The 17,133-nt window shown below is 39.1% G+C and overlaps 1 protein-coding gene across 1 annotated transcript in view; it reads right to left on the bottom strand.

Annotated features, from left to right (window-relative positions):
• CPLANE1 (ciliogenesis and planar polarity effector complex subunit 1) overlaps nucleotides 1-17,133 on the bottom strand; it is an 80,506-nt gene that overhangs the window by 45,044 nt on the left and 18,329 nt on the right. The window contains exons 12-24 of the mRNA XM_063128142.1: nucleotides 16,255-16,997; nucleotides 14,450-14,661; nucleotides 12,432-12,512; nucleotides 9,800-9,964; nucleotides 8,801-8,956; nucleotides 7,415-7,643; nucleotides 6,011-6,150; nucleotides 4,300-4,517; nucleotides 3,519-3,683; nucleotides 2,044-2,182; nucleotides 530-639; nucleotides 242-403; nucleotides 34-142 (exon numbers count right to left, since the gene is read on the bottom strand). Of these exons, the coding sequence (XP_062984212.1) occupies nucleotides 34-142; nucleotides 242-403; nucleotides 530-639; nucleotides 2,044-2,182; nucleotides 3,519-3,683; nucleotides 4,300-4,517; nucleotides 6,011-6,150; nucleotides 7,415-7,643; nucleotides 8,801-8,956; nucleotides 9,800-9,964; nucleotides 12,432-12,512; nucleotides 14,450-14,661; nucleotides 16,255-16,997 (2,629 nt within the window). The remainder of the gene's footprint in view (nucleotides 1-33; nucleotides 143-241; nucleotides 404-529; nucleotides 640-2,043; nucleotides 2,183-3,518; nucleotides 3,684-4,299; nucleotides 4,518-6,010; nucleotides 6,151-7,414; nucleotides 7,644-8,800; nucleotides 8,957-9,799; nucleotides 9,965-12,431; nucleotides 12,513-14,449; nucleotides 14,662-16,254; nucleotides 16,998-17,133) is intronic.

The raw sequence follows: 17,133 nt of genomic DNA, 5'->3' as shown, positions 1-17,133 counted from the left end.
CTTTTTCATTTCCTTCAACACCATACATGGTACCTTTGATTATGCAGTGTCTCAGTCGCTGATGCAGAGCATTATATTTCTCTCTTAATGGGACCCTGACATCTTCAGGGTTAGGAAATGCTTTCACCAAAATTTCTGCCACCTGTAAGGAAAAAAAATCAAGACCACTTTAAGCTACTTAGCCAAGTGTCCAGAAATACCTGTACATAGCTATAAACATGAACAATATAGCCCTCTATACCTTTTTGATTGGTGGCAATTCTCCAGTAAGGCTCAAAATTATATCCTGGACAAGTTCTTCAACATTCATGAACCTAGCGAAAGGGAGCATTCGGCAAGCCCACTCCAATGCACTGAGAGTGCACTCCACTACACAGGCATCAAATTCAGTTTTCTTGCATTCCTAAAGAGACAATATCAAGTAATTGTTATAAAGTGTCATTTATCAAAAGCTCTCTTAATAAGAATGGGAAGTTATTATCCTTCATGGTTCTTTAGGGGGTTAAAGTTCTGTACTTTTTATAATTACTTTCTGATTTTCCAAATTCTCTCTTGCACTTTGGTACCGTCTGCAGCTATCAGATAACCTTTCACGAACGTGAAGCATCCAGCATAATGCACACAATTCTCTAAAACATCCTGTGAGAGAAAGACAGATATACAAAGTTTTGATTGAACAAGAAAACAGGAGTGTCAGAATGCAAATATCCATTTTTCCTGCATTTTCACTTAAAATAAGTTACTTATCAGTGGCAGAATCTACAAGCGAGAGTCCTAAAGTGTTTTTAATTATATTAGCTCACAGAGAATTCTGTAGTAGCATGTTTTGTCAATAAGTCTCAACTGGGGCTCTTGAAAGTATATTATTCATCCTAAGCTTAAGTAATATTGGACAGAGTCTCTTAGAACAGGACAGGATTAGTACACAAAAAGAAAAAAAAGGTGATTTCAGATGATTAAGTGGTCTATGACAATTTCCAGATCTTTAAATTAATCTGACCATGTTCACTGATTTGAGGTAAATTAGTGGCTACCAAGTGTTCTAATTTATAATGGTATATTTATATTTGTACTGAATGATAATTTTGTGTCGACATTTCACCAAGACTTAATAAATACTAGTGCTGGGCCAAATATTTTCATTCTTCCAATTCTGGAATTTCATGGGAGGAGTGGGAAAGAAACAAAAACTCTGGTGAAAGAAGCTGTGGAGGTGGGACTTTTGAAAAACTTTCACCTTGGGGAGGAGGACAGGATTTCCACTTATCTTTTTAAGTGTAGGTGGTGGCTCAGTAGTTTTCTTTCTATTTTTCTTTTACTTCTACATCACCCCCTGCACTTTGAGCAGCCAAGGACTTTTTACAGAGAAGCTTTTCTAGCTCAGCAGCTCTTTCTGAACTCCCATGAGACCACATGACTTCACCCTCTCCTATAGGCATTCAGGAAGCACTCCAGGGCTGCAGGAGCTTTTCCGCAAAGCAAGAGTACACAGAGCAAGCAAAGTAAGAGTTTTTCTAAAGTTTCAGAAGTCCCATTTCTTCTTGTTTGCAAGAACAACTTGTTCTTGTTTGCAAGAACAGGCCTGGGACTCTTTGCAAAGAAACTTCTGCAATCTGGGAGTTCTTCCTGAATGCCTAAAGAAGTGGGCAAGGTCACATGGTCTCATAGGAGTTCAAGAAGTGCTGGCAAAGCCTGTCTGGAAAGAGCACCCTTCAACTGCTTGAGGGGGTCAATAAGAAAACACCCGGGGCTGAGAACTTTTTTTGTCTTTCTTTCCAGCAACATAACCAATACACTCTTCTTCACAGTTGTATATTATGTCCAGTACATCAATCACTAGTAGCTCTCTTAAGCAATCAGTGAAAAGGCATGGAGCTTGAACAAATGGTCCTTGCTATTTTCTCAGCTCATTTGCTAGACTAGTGAACAATACCTTCAGAGCAAAGCAAGGATGTATTAACAGGGCTACTGAGAACAGGCAACACCTCTCCAACTTCTTCTCTTGTTTTAGTTTAACACGTTTGCACAAGTGTAGATACAAACCTATAATTTTACATGAAACATCCTCAAGTCTGTGGTCTCCGGAAGATGTAGGCTTTAAGAATGCCGTATGACATTTGGAATAATTAAGCAAATTTTCTGGAAGAGCACTTAATGAAGGAAGAGCACCTTTCTTGTGAATCTGAAGGCAAGAAAAAAAAGCAAAGGTTACAGAGAACAATTTAGTTTGTGGCCAGTGAGAATAAATGTTCTTCAGTACCTTCAGCTGTCTCCATATTTCAGGATCTGGATTAAATTTACTTATTTTAAATAGGGCAAAGCATGAAATGTGATACTCCAGTGTTCTGGGAATAAGTAACAAAACAAGAGTGGGAACAGGGAATTTTACGTTTTTACCTGAAGACATTTTTTCAATTTTCCTAATGAAACAATTGGAATTTTGTGGGAACCCACAAACAAACAAGCAAGCAAGCACCTGTGAGTGAAAAGGCTTTTTCTCACTCAAATGTATAGTGTGAAGATTTTTATGTGAGACAATCTACAGCATTAGAAAAAGATAACATCTATGTAGAGTGCACATAATCATTCAAATCCAAGATGCATTTCTGCATGCAAAGAACATACAGGGCCTTTATTGATTATGGATTGCTGCCTGCCTTTTTTTAGCGACCTTTGATCTAGTTTAAAGATGCTAGAAGCAACTTACCTGTGACTGCTATCATTTTGACCTGGTGCCTCCCTTGCAGCTGACCTTTCACCTCTCCCCTCAAAACAACTGACATACAATTCAGGATTACCTGGGGTAAACTTAATTGAACAAGCATGAGTTTTACTTCTGAGTGAACATTCATAGGATGGCTTTATAAATTTGTCCCTCTTGTTGTTCTCTTACTCTATTGGTTTCTTTGCTGTTTTTAAATTGCTTTGATGTGGTTATATGTCATTATCTGACTGCATCTGTTACTTTTGCTGCGCTGTTTTTTACTTATTGTTTTGATTGTTTGGTTATTTTTTTCAATTTTTTATTCTACTGTTGTTGTTTTGCTCCTTTGATTTGTTTTGAAGAGCAACTGGGATATGAATTTTAAAGTAAATAAACAAAAGGAGAACAAAAATGGCAAATAAACCTCTGCAGAAGTCAATGAGACTCTTTTTGTTTTTGCAAAAGCCGGTATAAATGAAAAGAAAATCTGACTTTTTCTGTGGACTGCTGTGTAATGGAAATTAGAGGCTTAAGATAAACAACAGAGAAACACTAGGGCTACTATGCGGCAGCATCCAAGTGGCCTGTTGCACGAATGGGGCCCACCACCAATTCCATTCCACAAGTGGCACCCACTGCTTGTGCAACGGGGATTTAACATGGCAGTGGATCCTGCTTGCACAATGGAATTGGTGGTGGTCTCTGCTTGTGGAACGGGCCTCACTTGTGGAAAGCTGGAGTTGGATGGAATATTTGTAGTACAAAATTTGCTTTCAGTAAATTAGCAAAGTTAAAATCAATTTCATTAGTATACCTTTTGCATTATTTTTCGTGCCCGTTTCAGCTGCACAATATACCACTGAGCAGCAGGGAAAGAACAATGAGCAGCCCGGAAGAGCAGAAGAATTCGTTGAATAACCCCAGACACCTTCTGCCGACAATCTCTCTCCATTCGTAATGGTAAGTCAGTGCATTCTTCCTGAATGTGGCAAAATTAAAAGGGCATAAAGAATACGGCAATTCATAAGGAAGAGATGAGTATAATGCAGATTCTCCATCCTAATTCCGATATCTCCAGCTTATACTCAGGACTGAAGTGCTTAGAAAACTAGAAGTGTTCCCCCCCACCCCCACACACCCCAAAAAACAAAGCAGAATGAATTGAAAATATCTATAAGTGTGTTTTAAGGTCAAGTTAATATCAATTATATGGATGTGCTCACTGATTATTCACATCCATAGAAGATACAACTCATTTCAATATAAGGAAGTGCTGCATACACAAAGAAATGCATGCACAATTAGATGCCTTCATAAGAATCAATATAAAAGCCATCTCAGGCAGGGGAGTTCTATGAGTTACCCCACAGTGGATCACAGTGTGCCCCTCCGCAGACCAAACACCCCAGGTCAGGCAAACAGAAATGTAAGCAAAAGAATGGCTTCTTCTCTACAGCTCTTCATACGTTAATGAATAAATAAACATTGCTAATGTTATTTTGAAAGGAAAGGTGATCTAAAATGCAATGACAAATAAATAATTCAAGTGCAGACAAAATTAAATCAACATTCATGTAAATCCCAAAGATGCTTACTTCACTAGGAAATGCTGGTTGAGGACAATATAAGGGTGGTGCAGGAAGATATAAGCCACTTGGCACCAAACCGCAGAACTTTCTACTAAGATCCTTGGTGAAGTCCGCCAATAGTTGAAATGTCTCTGAGAGAATGTCTGCTTCTGCCATAACAGCTGCTTTCAGTATTTCTTCTACTGAACTAAAAAGTACACTTGCATCTTCTTCTTCAATAGGATCTAAAGAAAGTCAGCAGAGCAAGTAACAAACCAAAAGTATTTATAATGTTTCTTGAAAAGTTGTATTGCAATACCACATTACGCTTTCAAACGTCTTCCTTGTCTAATTTGACAGTATGACAGTAAAACAGCATTGCCAAGGGTTCTTACCAATGCCAAGAGTTTAAATGACCATCCATTTTTTAAAAAGCTGCCCATTTTAAGTTTGTACACAGTGGACCCGTTAACAGAATTTTGAACCATCTGTTAGTTCCAACTCCTGCTCCAGGGAGAGGCCATAGCTCAGTGGGAAGAGCACCTGCTTCACATGCAGAAGGTCCCAAGTTTGACCCCCGGTGTCTCCAGCTAGGGCTAGGGGAGAACCCTGCTTGAAACCCTGGAAAGCTGCTAGCAGTCAGTGTTGACAGTACTGGGCTAGATAGCCCAAGGGTCTGACTCAGTATAATGCAGCTTCCTATGTTCCCTATGATCCAGAGAAGACAATTCTTTAGCCCTTTATACTGCATTGTAACCAATAACAATTGGTGCAGGAATATTGCAACAACTCATGACAAATCACTAAAATAAATGGATTTTGGGATATGCAATTTATAGTTGCTCTTTCATATCAACAACTTGAACTAATGGACATATCAAATTGTCCTATACTGAGTCTGACCACCGTCTGCTCTGACTGGTGACTCTCCAAGTTATCAGACAGAGGACTCCCTAGCTGTATTACCAGAGATCCTCTTAACTAGAGATGCCAAGAATTGAATCACAGTCATTTTTCATGCAAAACATTTTATATCCCTACCCCTGGTGGTATTAAATAGGCAGTTATAGTTTTAATTCAATCTATCAATTTTTTAAAATCAATAGCTTATTTCCTGAATCTATATTTTTATTGCAGTTATTTTGTTACCATTCTGAATATTTACCTATAAAAACATACTGTTCTGTTTTATCTTGTTTGGTATTAAATACTCAGGCTGCAATTCCACAAAGTTCTGTGGTCATGGTTGTGTCATGGTTCTCTGCTTGCACATACATTTGAGATACTGCAAACTAAGAGGGCATATTATGTAAGATTATATAGGCCTTGTTTTCACTGAGTTAATAAACCTAAGCCTAGGTTGTTTCAATACAGGTAAGAGGTTTGCATAATTGAATGCTCATCTGTATAAATAAAAAACTTGCACATAGAAAAGTAGTCAGGGAGAAGGCTACGCTAGAACATTTACCCCAGACATCTAGTTTTCTATTTGCAGGGATTGTGCATGTGATAGAGGTATTCAATCATGTGGGCCCCATCTGCAGTCTGACATGACAAAAGCCTAACACAGGTCTATTGCCTTAAGAAGAACTGGGGCCAAAATTCAGCTCAAAAATGCAGGAGAGTGATAGGAATAATATAGGCATGCAGAAACACCAAATGGCTATCTAATAAAAGGCATTTGCACAATTTTTTTTAAATCCTTAAGAAAACAAACTCAGATGTAGAGACTGCATACCTGTAAACTGTTTGTATTTGGCATCGCCTTCATTTGATGCTTCATTCTTGACAGGCTGGCCCAAGAAAGACTGTAGCTTTTCTTGAAAGATTTGCTTCGGAGTCAATTGCAATGGCAGCCATAGTTCTACTTTCCCTGACCTGAAAGAATATCAAGAAAAACAAGTTAGCTTGCCTTTTAACTGCTGTTCTCTGAATGGCCTCCATGCAGTCTCATATGGGATCTACACAACTGCAGCCACAATCCAAAAATTTGACAGGAACATAGAACATTTGTGATGAAAACTATGTGATGAATTAAAGTTGTAGGGATAGTTCTTTACCGGCCCTATAAAGCTCTGATTTCTTGAGTTTGTGCATAAGAAGAGGCATGCTGGATCAGAATAGGAGTCCATCTAGTCAAACATTCTGTTCACACAGTAGCGAATCAGTTGCCCGTGGCAAACTCACAAGCAGGACATGAGAACAGCAGCACCCTCCCGCCCATGTTCCCCAGCATGTTTTCTGCTTCTGATACATTTAAAGATTTATTTATTGTTGGACAAGACTTCCATTTTCTGAAGGAAGCCTTTTTTTTCTAATAGCTTTCTTGACCCTGCTCATTAGCCATTTTGATAATCTTTTGGACATAGTGCTACATTTCCCAGCCTGTGGTATACATTCTAGCTGAGCTCCTATTACTGTGGTTCTGCATAACCTCCATGAAATTTGAAGGGAATTAACCCCCTTGGCTTCCCATTTCAACTTCCTTTTATCTGTTCCTTCATTTTTGATAAGTTTCCTCTTCTGAATTCAAATGTGACTGTTGGACTTCCTCGGCAATTTTCCACTTAAACATATATTAAATCTGATACCACTGTGGTCACTGTTTCCAATTGGTTCAGCAACACTCACATCTCATACTTGGTCCTGGGCAACACCATTTAAGATTAAATCCAGGTTTATCTCCCCTCTAGGCAGATCCATGACCATCTGTTTTAGGGCACTATTCTAGGGCTCATCTCAAAGAGGCAGAAATCTCCATGTTAAGCTTTCTTAGAAGTCACTGAGGCAGGGCTACTAAGAGCCAGGCAGTTATATCAGAGAATTGCAAGCATCCCCAGTTCATAATAACTAAAACTGAAAAATCAGTGAAGAACAACCCCTATAAGCTATGTTTCTGACAAAACATTAAAAATCCCTCCCTCCATTCTCCTACCCAAGGAACTGCAAAGAGGGAACAAAGAACTAGCCAATAGCCCTCCCCTTCTTCTTCTTTTTAACACCGCGATAACAACAACAAAATAGCTGTTAAGGAATTCAGTTAAAATTCTTGTATGAGGTTGATACTATCTATCTATCTATCTATCTATCGCAAAATAACACTGCGGTAGCTACTCCTATCATTTATACAAACAGGACTCACCTTAGGAAGCTGTCATTACTCTGACAATACAGATTATAAGCCACCCCGATTGAAACAGCCATTTTCCAGTCTCCAAGTTTACGTGCTAGCCACACAGCTTCTGGAATCAGCCCACCAATAAGCAACAAATCAAGAGCATATTCAACTGTCCAAACACAAGAGAGGCTGTGGTCTCTAACTGCATTGGTGACTATGGAGTGCTGTAGAGGAACAACACGATGACACCTGTCTTAAAACACAAAAGAAGTTTGTTGGTTTTCTAACTATAACTGTCTCCTGGATGACTTACATCTTAGTTGCATGCTTACTTAGAAGTAATAATCCAGTCCCCACACTGTACTCCTGTAAAATTTTTGAGGTCCTGAGATTTTCTCTGCTGATATGTGATAGAAGCTACACATTCACATCACATGGCCTATTGTAGGGCGAAAAGTTTGGGCGCCATTTTAAAAATGGCGTAAGGAGTGCCTTTCCATTAAAATTAATGCCACTGTTGACTTCCTTGCCCCCAAAATCCTACAGTTTAAAGCCAAAATCATGTTTGAGAAAACAAGACATTTCAGCGACATCTTGGAAAATGGCGGAAGAGGTACTCCGAAATGAACTCCTTGACCCCCAAAACCTGTAATTTGATACCAAACACAAAATAGTTACCTTCTGTGGTTGATGAAAACTATTTAAAAATTGTCTGCTATTTAGCAGAGAAAATCTCTGGACCTCAAAAACGTTACAGGGGTATACTGTGTGTGGGGACAGGATTATAAAACCCACTGACTTTTAGCCCAAGTAAGTGTGAATAGCAACCTTCACGATGTAGTATATAACTTGCAGACTATGCTTTCTAGGAGGACAAAAAGTTACCTTGCCTCTTTACAGTGGTAACATTTGTTGCTTTCCCCTCTTCAATTACATCTTTTCCCACCCCCTCAGTGCATCACCATCTATTAAGTTTTAATTGTTGTGCTGAAATGGAAATCGAAATGCACATCAAAGACAAATACTGGGTGCATTTATACAGAATGGCCACTGTTTACTTAAAAGAGTTCACAGATAAAATGGAGAAGAGGAGGAGGATTATGTATGCTGCCTTGGGTTCCTTGGAAGAAAAGAGGCAGGGTATCAATGTAATAAATAAATAAATAAATAAAAGGGGAAAAAGAAGTACCACCATCTCAGTGTACAGAAAGAAAAGATGAGAAACAGACTAATCTAAGTAAATTAGGCAAAGTTATACGGTGGGAACAGACTCCCAAAATTGTGGAATTTGTAGGTAGGAAAATCAAAGCTTTTAGGAAAAACCTCTTCTCCTGCTGAATGGGGCATAAAAGTGCTTAACTCAGGTTGAATAATAGTAAACCAACATAAATGCCAATATTAACAGAATACCTGTTCTGATGTGAAGTGGAGGTAAAATATCAACACTGTGTGGAGGAAGCACATAAAGTGACTCATTCGTGAAGTAGGCTGCCATGAATCGTGCCAGAGACTGAACCACTGCCAGAGCAGCCTCAGTATGAACATCTGTTAGCATCCAGTCAGCATCTAAAATAAAAATTTAAAGAGTCTTACATAAAAAAAAATGTGATGTAGAAATGAAAGATGCCACTGAGTAATTCAGTCTATCAACCCTCCTTAGGAAAGTACTCAAGGTGCTGTAAGAATGTCTTTGCCTTTCAGAAATGAAACCCTAAGGCTGCAATCCTATACCTACCTACCTGGAAGCAAGCCCCTTTGAACCCAATGCAATTTACGTCTGAGTAGACATGTAAGGACTGCACTTTAGTCGATTGTGTACATCAGCTAGCATTCTCCTCCATGATGACAACTCGTAGTTAAGCTTCTGTAAAATTCCTTACAAAGGAATTCAGCGACCACAAAACCTGTTTAACTATGCAATTCTATGCATGTTTACCCAGAAGTACATCTGAGTCCTAAGTAGTTGTGCACAGAATTCCAGCATCAGTCATATTGTATCAATAGAATTAATCGAGAATTAACCCTAACCCAAAATGGACATTCTTCTATTGAATTAAAGGGCTTTTGAATCTGGCCTTTTAACAAGCCTGCTAACTACAGAAGAAAACTGTCCTTAGATAAATATTAGTACTATTCTGAGAAGAAAATGTTTTTAAGGCAGACTTATTGGGGGCTCTTGAAGGAACTTTACAAAGAAAACAATGAAAAAGATGCTTAATCTATTCTACAATATCTACTCTATTATCCACATTATAAAAAGCATTTGTTGTAGAAACAACTATTTTTAATAGTGCAATGTTACAATTCTTAACAGTACTATAAAATGATACATTTATTATGTACTATGTTACATATCACATAATATAAACAACTTGCTTTTACTTAACTGTGGTTTTCTGCATCACATACCTGTTACATCATCCCTTTCTCTTACAGAAATTTGAGTTCGTTTTAGAAGCTTGCTCACTAGATGATCACACAGACCCTGAGCCTCACTTAAGCTGTAGTGATACAGGTGGCAATATAATATAGCAAGACAATATCTAGTCTGAAGAAAGGGCAGTCGCTTTCCTCCTGTACAAAAAGGGAAAACAGCTGTCTCAAGCTAAAAATACAAACCCTGGGCATTGGATGAAAAAATAACCCTAACATATAGGAGCACTAAGCTTGCCTTGGTCACCCATAGATGTATCATATACAGAAATAGGAATAAACAATATAAAATAAGATGATGATCATCATCATTATACAGGACAGTAATGTGAAAAGTAAAACAAATAGGATTAACTATGCCAACACATTACTTGAATTACGTCTTTTAAAGTATTGTATTTTAACAGAATCATGGGAAAGAGAAAAAGCAAAGAGAAATTGGACAGATACAGTTTCTCAGTTACTCCGACAGGAGATTATGCAACCTCAAACCTATTTTTTTCTTTAATTTACATATTAAATTTATAACCAGACATCCTCAAAGAGCTCAGGGTGCTGTATAACGTGTTCTCCCTACCGCCATCTTTTGATGCTCACATCAACCCTGTAACATGTGCTAGGCTGAGATAATGACTGACCCAAGATTATGTTAAGCTTCATGGTTGAGTGGAGAATGTGAACCTGGATTTCCCCAGTCTTAGCCTAACTACTAAACAACACTGATTTACAATTTTTGTGTTTATATCTTGCCTCTTCACTAGGCTTGATGCCTGCCATGAAGATATGTAAGGAACAGGAGTCCTCTTTGAGACTGGAATCATACTGTATGAGCTACTCTTTACCCCTTTTACTGAAGAAGGCAGAAATATGTAGGCTGATTGGACACACAAGCAGCAGTTTGCCTGTTGTACCCAGGGAAGTGAGCAAGATCGAACCATGTTTATAAAATCCATTGGCAGCAGGAGGGAAAAGATCTTCTCTCTCTGCTATCCAAAGTATTATGCAGCACCCAAAATTTTAAATGTTAGCTGGAAAAACAGCTTGCTGGTCACTACTTCATGAAAACTGTTTCCTCCAAAAGAGATTTCAGTGCACTATCTCATTTTAAACTTCTTCCCCTGTCTATTTACTAATCTAATTCCAAGATATCCCAGCCAAATATCAACTTTACTTAGTATAAAACTTGTTTCATCAAGCCCGTTAAAAGTACAAACTAGCACAGCAGTGAACTTCTTTAGAAATCAGATTTTTAAATATCTGTGTTGATATAAAGGAGCACTGCTGAGAAGCCAGCTTCATCAGTTGCCATTCCATCATGCTGGATCAGAGAGAGAGAGAGAATGAGATAGAAAGTAGTACCACCATGAGCTGAAGTGAGAGACCAGCGTTTTTTGGCTCCTCTCTTTGAATTCGTTTCCATTCCAGATAGTCATTATAAGACCACGGTAAGACTTCTGGTTTCAGTACCGCATTATTTCTGTATTACTGCTGGTTATTATAAGAGCTGCATAACTAAGAATTGGGAGGTGTCTATATGACACTGCTTTGCTTGCTGATTTCCCCCAAAAGCCACAGTATCACTGCAGTGAGGTAGTTTCAATAATGTTACGCGGCAGGAGGGAGCACTGGTGGCCATTCACCTTGAGACAGCCAATCCTGATCCCAAGGATATTTCCTGAGAAGTAAAACTCACTGAGTACAACAGCGCCTACTCCCAAATAAGTGGGGCTAGGATTGCAGGTGCGAAGCACAATCCCCCATTCCCTTTTTCATCAGAACAAAGCCCCTACCCCAATGATTTCCATGGGGCTAAGTCCCGCTAATCATGCACAGGACTGAAGTCTTAGTGTGCAATGCATGTCTACTCAAACGTAAATCCACCAAGTGCTATGAGAGTCGCAGAGCAGTGTGGACAGAATGGGACAGTCTCCAGCTGCAGTTCTATGCAGGTTTACCTGGGAGCAAGCCAAGATGACTACAATGGGAATCGATTCTGAGTTGTTTGTTGGTGGGGAAGGAAACACCGCTGGCTCGGAGGCTTCAGAAAGAGGGGAGCTCAACCTCTTGCTATTACCCCACCCCCACCCCATAGGAATCTCCTTTTTATCTGGCCCTATTCTTGCTCTGTATTCTTTTAAAGATATCCGCAGGTCTCTAAGCAGTGGACTCATCTTCCCTAAACCAAAGCCACCACTGACAGTAAAAGAAACAATGTGGTGTCATCAGAGCAACTAAAAAAGTCATAGCAAATCGACACTTTGAAAAAGTGCAGTTTTGGGGGTAAAGCCTAATGTGGCTGCGAGTTAGCAGTTGTATCATATAAACAATGTAGCTCCACTGCACAGCCATGATGGGGCATATAGGGTGTATAGCCAAGCCCCTGGTGCCTGAGTTTTGGTGTTTTCCATTTCCCTCCCTATCCCTTTTTGCTTTTTGGTCATGTCCTTTTAGATTGTAAACCTGAGGGCAGGGAGCGTCTTGCTTTCATTGATTTATAAGCCGCTCTGGGAACCTTTTCAGTGGAAGAGTGAGGCATAATGCTTCAAATGAATAAATAAATAGCCATTTCCACTGAAAATTGTGCCCGAACACTGAACATGTACTTTACCTTTTTCTTTTGCTTCTTGAAGAGCTTTCTCCCATGCCTCAATCGATCCTTCATAAGACCCTATTAGAAATTGCTCCTCACCTTAAAAAACAAACTAAAATTCAGCACTTATACAAGCCATTCCATAGTCATATTATTGAATATATGAATTACAACACAGTAATCCTAAGACCATTAGATGGCTGTCTAACAGGGGTTAGGATGGGATGGTGGTCCTGCTCCCACTGGGTAACTAATGGGGGGGGGCATATGCTCCCGAGACTCCAGTTCCATGACCCCAGGAAGCCATGATGGCATAAATCTACCACTAGCAGTGTTCCTTTCAGTGGTAGGCCTCCAAATGGGGTTTTCTAGGGACAAGGTAGGGCCAGTCTTGGATCTAGTGAATTCAAAGCCCCTTTTATCAGCTAGGGACACCCTAGGATCTCCCAACTACCACCACTTTTACATCAGCCTGGAGCTGGCACAACGAATCCTCCCCAATTGGCTATTATTATTATTATTATTATTATTATTATTATTATTAATAATAATAATAATAATATCACACCTTTTCCCCAATACTGGGACTCAAGGCAGTTTACAAGATTAAAACATATACACTTAAAACATATAAATATAAATTTACAAAAGTTAAAATAGAATTAAACCCACAGTAAAATTAAAAATATTTTTTTAAAATTAAAAGCAGTACATTTTTTTAAAAAACAACAGCACCCCAATATATTAACACAGGTTCAGAGTATTTCCAAAAGCCTGCCGGAACAATTTTTTTTTTTGCCTGCCTCTGAAAGTGTAACAAGGAGGGAAGCCGGTCTAGCCTCCCTGGGGAGTTCCAGAGCCTTGGAGTAGCCACTGAGACGGCCGTCTCTTGCATACCCATCTGGCATGCCTGTGATGTTAGTGGGATGGAGAGAAAGGCCTCCCCAGAAGATCTCAGAGCACGGGCAGGCTCAAATGGGAGAATACGGTCTTTCAGATAACCTGGGCCCAAGCCATATAGGGCTTTATAGGTGATATCCAGCACTTTGAATTGTGCCTGGAAAAAGACCAAAAGCCAGTGGAGTTGTTTTAACAGGGGAGTTGAATGCTCCCTATAACCAGCCCTGGTCAACAATCTGGCTGCAGCTCTTTGAACCAGCTGAAGTTTCCGAACTAATGGAGGGATGGGGGTGAATAAAGAAAAAACAAACGCACAAAAGTGAAAAAAGGGTATGTCCACCTCCCACCCTGGGCAACACAAGGCAAGAAGGCTTTGGAAGTATTGGTAGATTCACCACATCACACCTCCCCACACTTAGGGCTCCACTGCAAGTTATCATGCCACAGAAAGCCTCATACGGATGTAGCAAAGTTCAATTCTAGCTTTAGTTGCAGGGTATGTTTTCTTTTAGGAAAGACTATTTGGGGAGAATGGAAATGAATAAGAAAATGTGTGTGGGGGGGTTTATGCTGGGAATTATTTAATTTTATTTCTTTTAAATACTTATATTCCAGTTTTTGGAACAATGAACTCAATAAGGCAGCTTCTAGCAACAGGTAAAATCAATAATAACAATAAAAATAGAACATTTCAATTAAAATTAAATACGAAGTAAAGCAATAACAAAAGGCCAGTATGAGAAAGATGAAACCAGAGAGACTTAAACAAGCAAGTACAGAAAATCCTGGCAGGCTTAAAATTTTAAAAAGGAAGGTTAAGTGAAGCAAGACTTTAGAGCCCATTTAAAAACAACCAAAGGGGGGACCTGATGAAGATCTTAGGGGATGGAATTCTATATATGTGGAGTCACCACTGAAAAGCCTGTGTCTCTCTCGGCTGTCAGCTTGATATTTGGCCCAAGCAGATTTGCATGATGTAGGCGATCCTTCAGGTAACCTGGTCACAAACCACTTACAGCTTTAAAGATCAAAACCAGTACCTTAAATTTAGCTGGTGAACAAACTGTTAATCGAAGTGATGCAGGTTTGTTTGTAATAGAGTATCAACTAAAGGTAGTTTCTTACAAGATACTAACCAATCACAGAGTTGAGGTTCAGCATTTGTTCCAGCCTCTCTCCTGAAGACTGTAAGACAGCCTGTATATGGCTAGCAAGTCCTTTAATTATTGGTCCGTCATAAGCAATTTGTATTTCAGTAACTGGCTTACTTGAGTTATGTGCTTTTCTGTTTAGCTGTGCCCAGTAACAAAGAACATGCTTATACAATAGTCGCCACATAATAATTAACCTAAAGACAAAAAAAGGAAGATAAACACTTACAGCAAAATCACAAATGAAAGAAAATTAGTGATGGATGGTGTAATGTGTTGCATATCAGAGCAATCCAATGGCCACTACACACTGTCTAGGCTGCCATAGGATTTTTCAGTTTTGACTTCGGTTCCCATAAACTACTTCCCATAATTCTCAGTTCCCAGAGCTCTGACCTCATTTTCCAGAAACTTCTCGCCCCTCCTCATAGCCAGCACGGGTCTGTCCATGGCGTGCACTTCTGGGGCACTCGGAATAGAAGCATGGAGAGGGCAAAAAGCACGTATGCCCGGGAGCAGAGAGACCACAGAAGCTGGTGTATGAAGCTTCCTATTATGTCTGTGGCCTCCTTCTCTCCCCCTCTCTGAAGCTGCAGCTTGATGCTTGAAATCAAGCATCTAGCAAAAAATGCAGGGCAGACAGAGCACCAAGGAGAGGTTCCCCTCCAGGCTCCATCCTGGCTCCATCCGCCCTGTATTGGATAGTTGTTAGCCTTTGAGTTCAGAGGCTTACGGCTCTCCTGAAAGGACTGCACCCTAAATTATGCTTTCAGTAGCTTTTCAGCTAATTAAACAAGTTAATGGAAATAATCTCTTTTAATACCCATCAGATATTTTAAATTGTCTCCTTTTATTTACTAAGCTCAATGTTTCACTATGCCTAGTAATATGAACTCCAAGATTTCTCTGCTAAATACACTTCGTATAAATTTATTATCATCAAGCAAGACAAATCACAGGCCAAAACCTTATTGCAACAGCAATGAACTTATTTATAAATAAATAAATAAATAAATAAATAAATAAGAAACACCATTTTTGGCATTCAGTAATGTGGAGAATGTGGTCTAACAAAGACTACGGGATGAAATCCAGAAACCCCTCATGCAACCTCACATATATACTTGGGGTTATCCATAGATCCTAAAAGTAGAGAAACCTCTTTCTTCCTTCCCCGAAAGATCTACCAAAGTCCAAGGCCATATATGCTACAGGACAACTCTATAAAACAACCCTGCTTGTATTCAGTGGCTAATGGATACATGGTGACCTTAATTTGATTGAGGCTTTTGTTTTATTTTTAATTGTCATTACTCACTCCAAGGCCCTGGGAAAGGGTGGGAAAATAACTGAATCATCTTAACTAAACCATCTTCATATATTTTTTTTTACAATTCTCATATTATGCAATGAAACGCAACAGCAGGGATCTAAAGAACCATGTGACTAATGAAACTTGTAACTAACTTGGAGACCCCAGGAGAACGCTGAATGTACAGGGGTGTGGTATTATTATTATTATTTTAAAAAATGCTGTCCCTGAAGTATAATGGCAAGCAGCTTTTGAAAATGAAAAGGGGGAGCTCATAATATGGAATGAGGGACTGCTGTTAAAAGTCACAACTAAAATATTCACACTCTTTGCATTCTGGCTAATGCCAGAATTTTCATTTAAAATGTTTTGTTTAGAATTTAAGTAAGCTGATGAGCTTATTTTTCCCCCCTCTTAAAATGTTTTTTAACATTGAAATTTAATGTTAAAATAACTTCTTCATGCAGATCAGAAATACCTCTTTTCTGGATTCTTGATCAGATTTACAGCTGGAGGAGAGAGCTTTAGTAGGGAATTCAATGCACAGAAATGTTGATTGCTGCTCCAATCCATTGTTTGAAACAGAGGCACAACCATGGAATCTAGCTCCACTTTATTAACATCCAGGATGGATGAAAGGATCTCACACTGCGGTGTGTTTTTGCCATTTAAACAATGAGTAACCATCTTCAGCAAAGAGAAACCTCCCAAAAGGTTACTGGAGAACAGGTGATCTTGATGTTCAGCAAACATTAGTTTTAAGGTCTGCAATGTGAGTGTCAACAAATGCCCCAGAGTTTGTCTGTGCTTACCCTCCCAACTCAAGAGAGTCAAAAACTGCTGGAAACATTTTAAGACACACTGTATCCATGGACGATCTTTCACAGGGTTATCTAAACGTATAAAATTAAGTTTTGCATACTGGAGAATGTTAAAAAAGTGTGTAATACAACGGATGGTACAATTTAACAAAATGTCTCTTTCTTGGATGTTTCCTGAAATCCCCACTCTCCAAGCTGCAATTAGATTTTTTTGGATATAGCTCAATTCCAAAGATGTATCATCATTTTCTCCAGTTTCATGCACTGCATGAATAGTGTCAAACATTGACGCAAATTCCAATCTGCCTTCATCACATGAAGAGGAATTTGCTTTGTGGCTCCCAAAAATAAAAGAATGACTTTGAAACAGCTTGTCATCGTCGGATTCTTCATCGCAATCCTAAATGTAAGAAAAACTTCATACATCATCTGAGAGATGTGTACTTTCTCATACATTTGTAGAAAATATAGTTTTAGATCCAAATAAGTGCTGTTACACAAAGTCTTGCACCTGCGCTAGGGGAAAATTTTATGCA

Source organism: Elgaria multicarinata, chromosome 6 (genome assembly GCF_023053635.1).
Source record: "Elgaria multicarinata webbii isolate HBS135686 ecotype San Diego chromosome 6, rElgMul1.1.pri, whole genome shotgun sequence".
Taxonomy (NCBI): domain Eukaryota; kingdom Metazoa; phylum Chordata; class Lepidosauria; order Squamata; family Anguidae; genus Elgaria; species Elgaria multicarinata.
The sequence above is the reverse complement of the archived record's forward strand: the minus strand, read 5'-3'. Positions and strand labels throughout refer to the sequence as shown.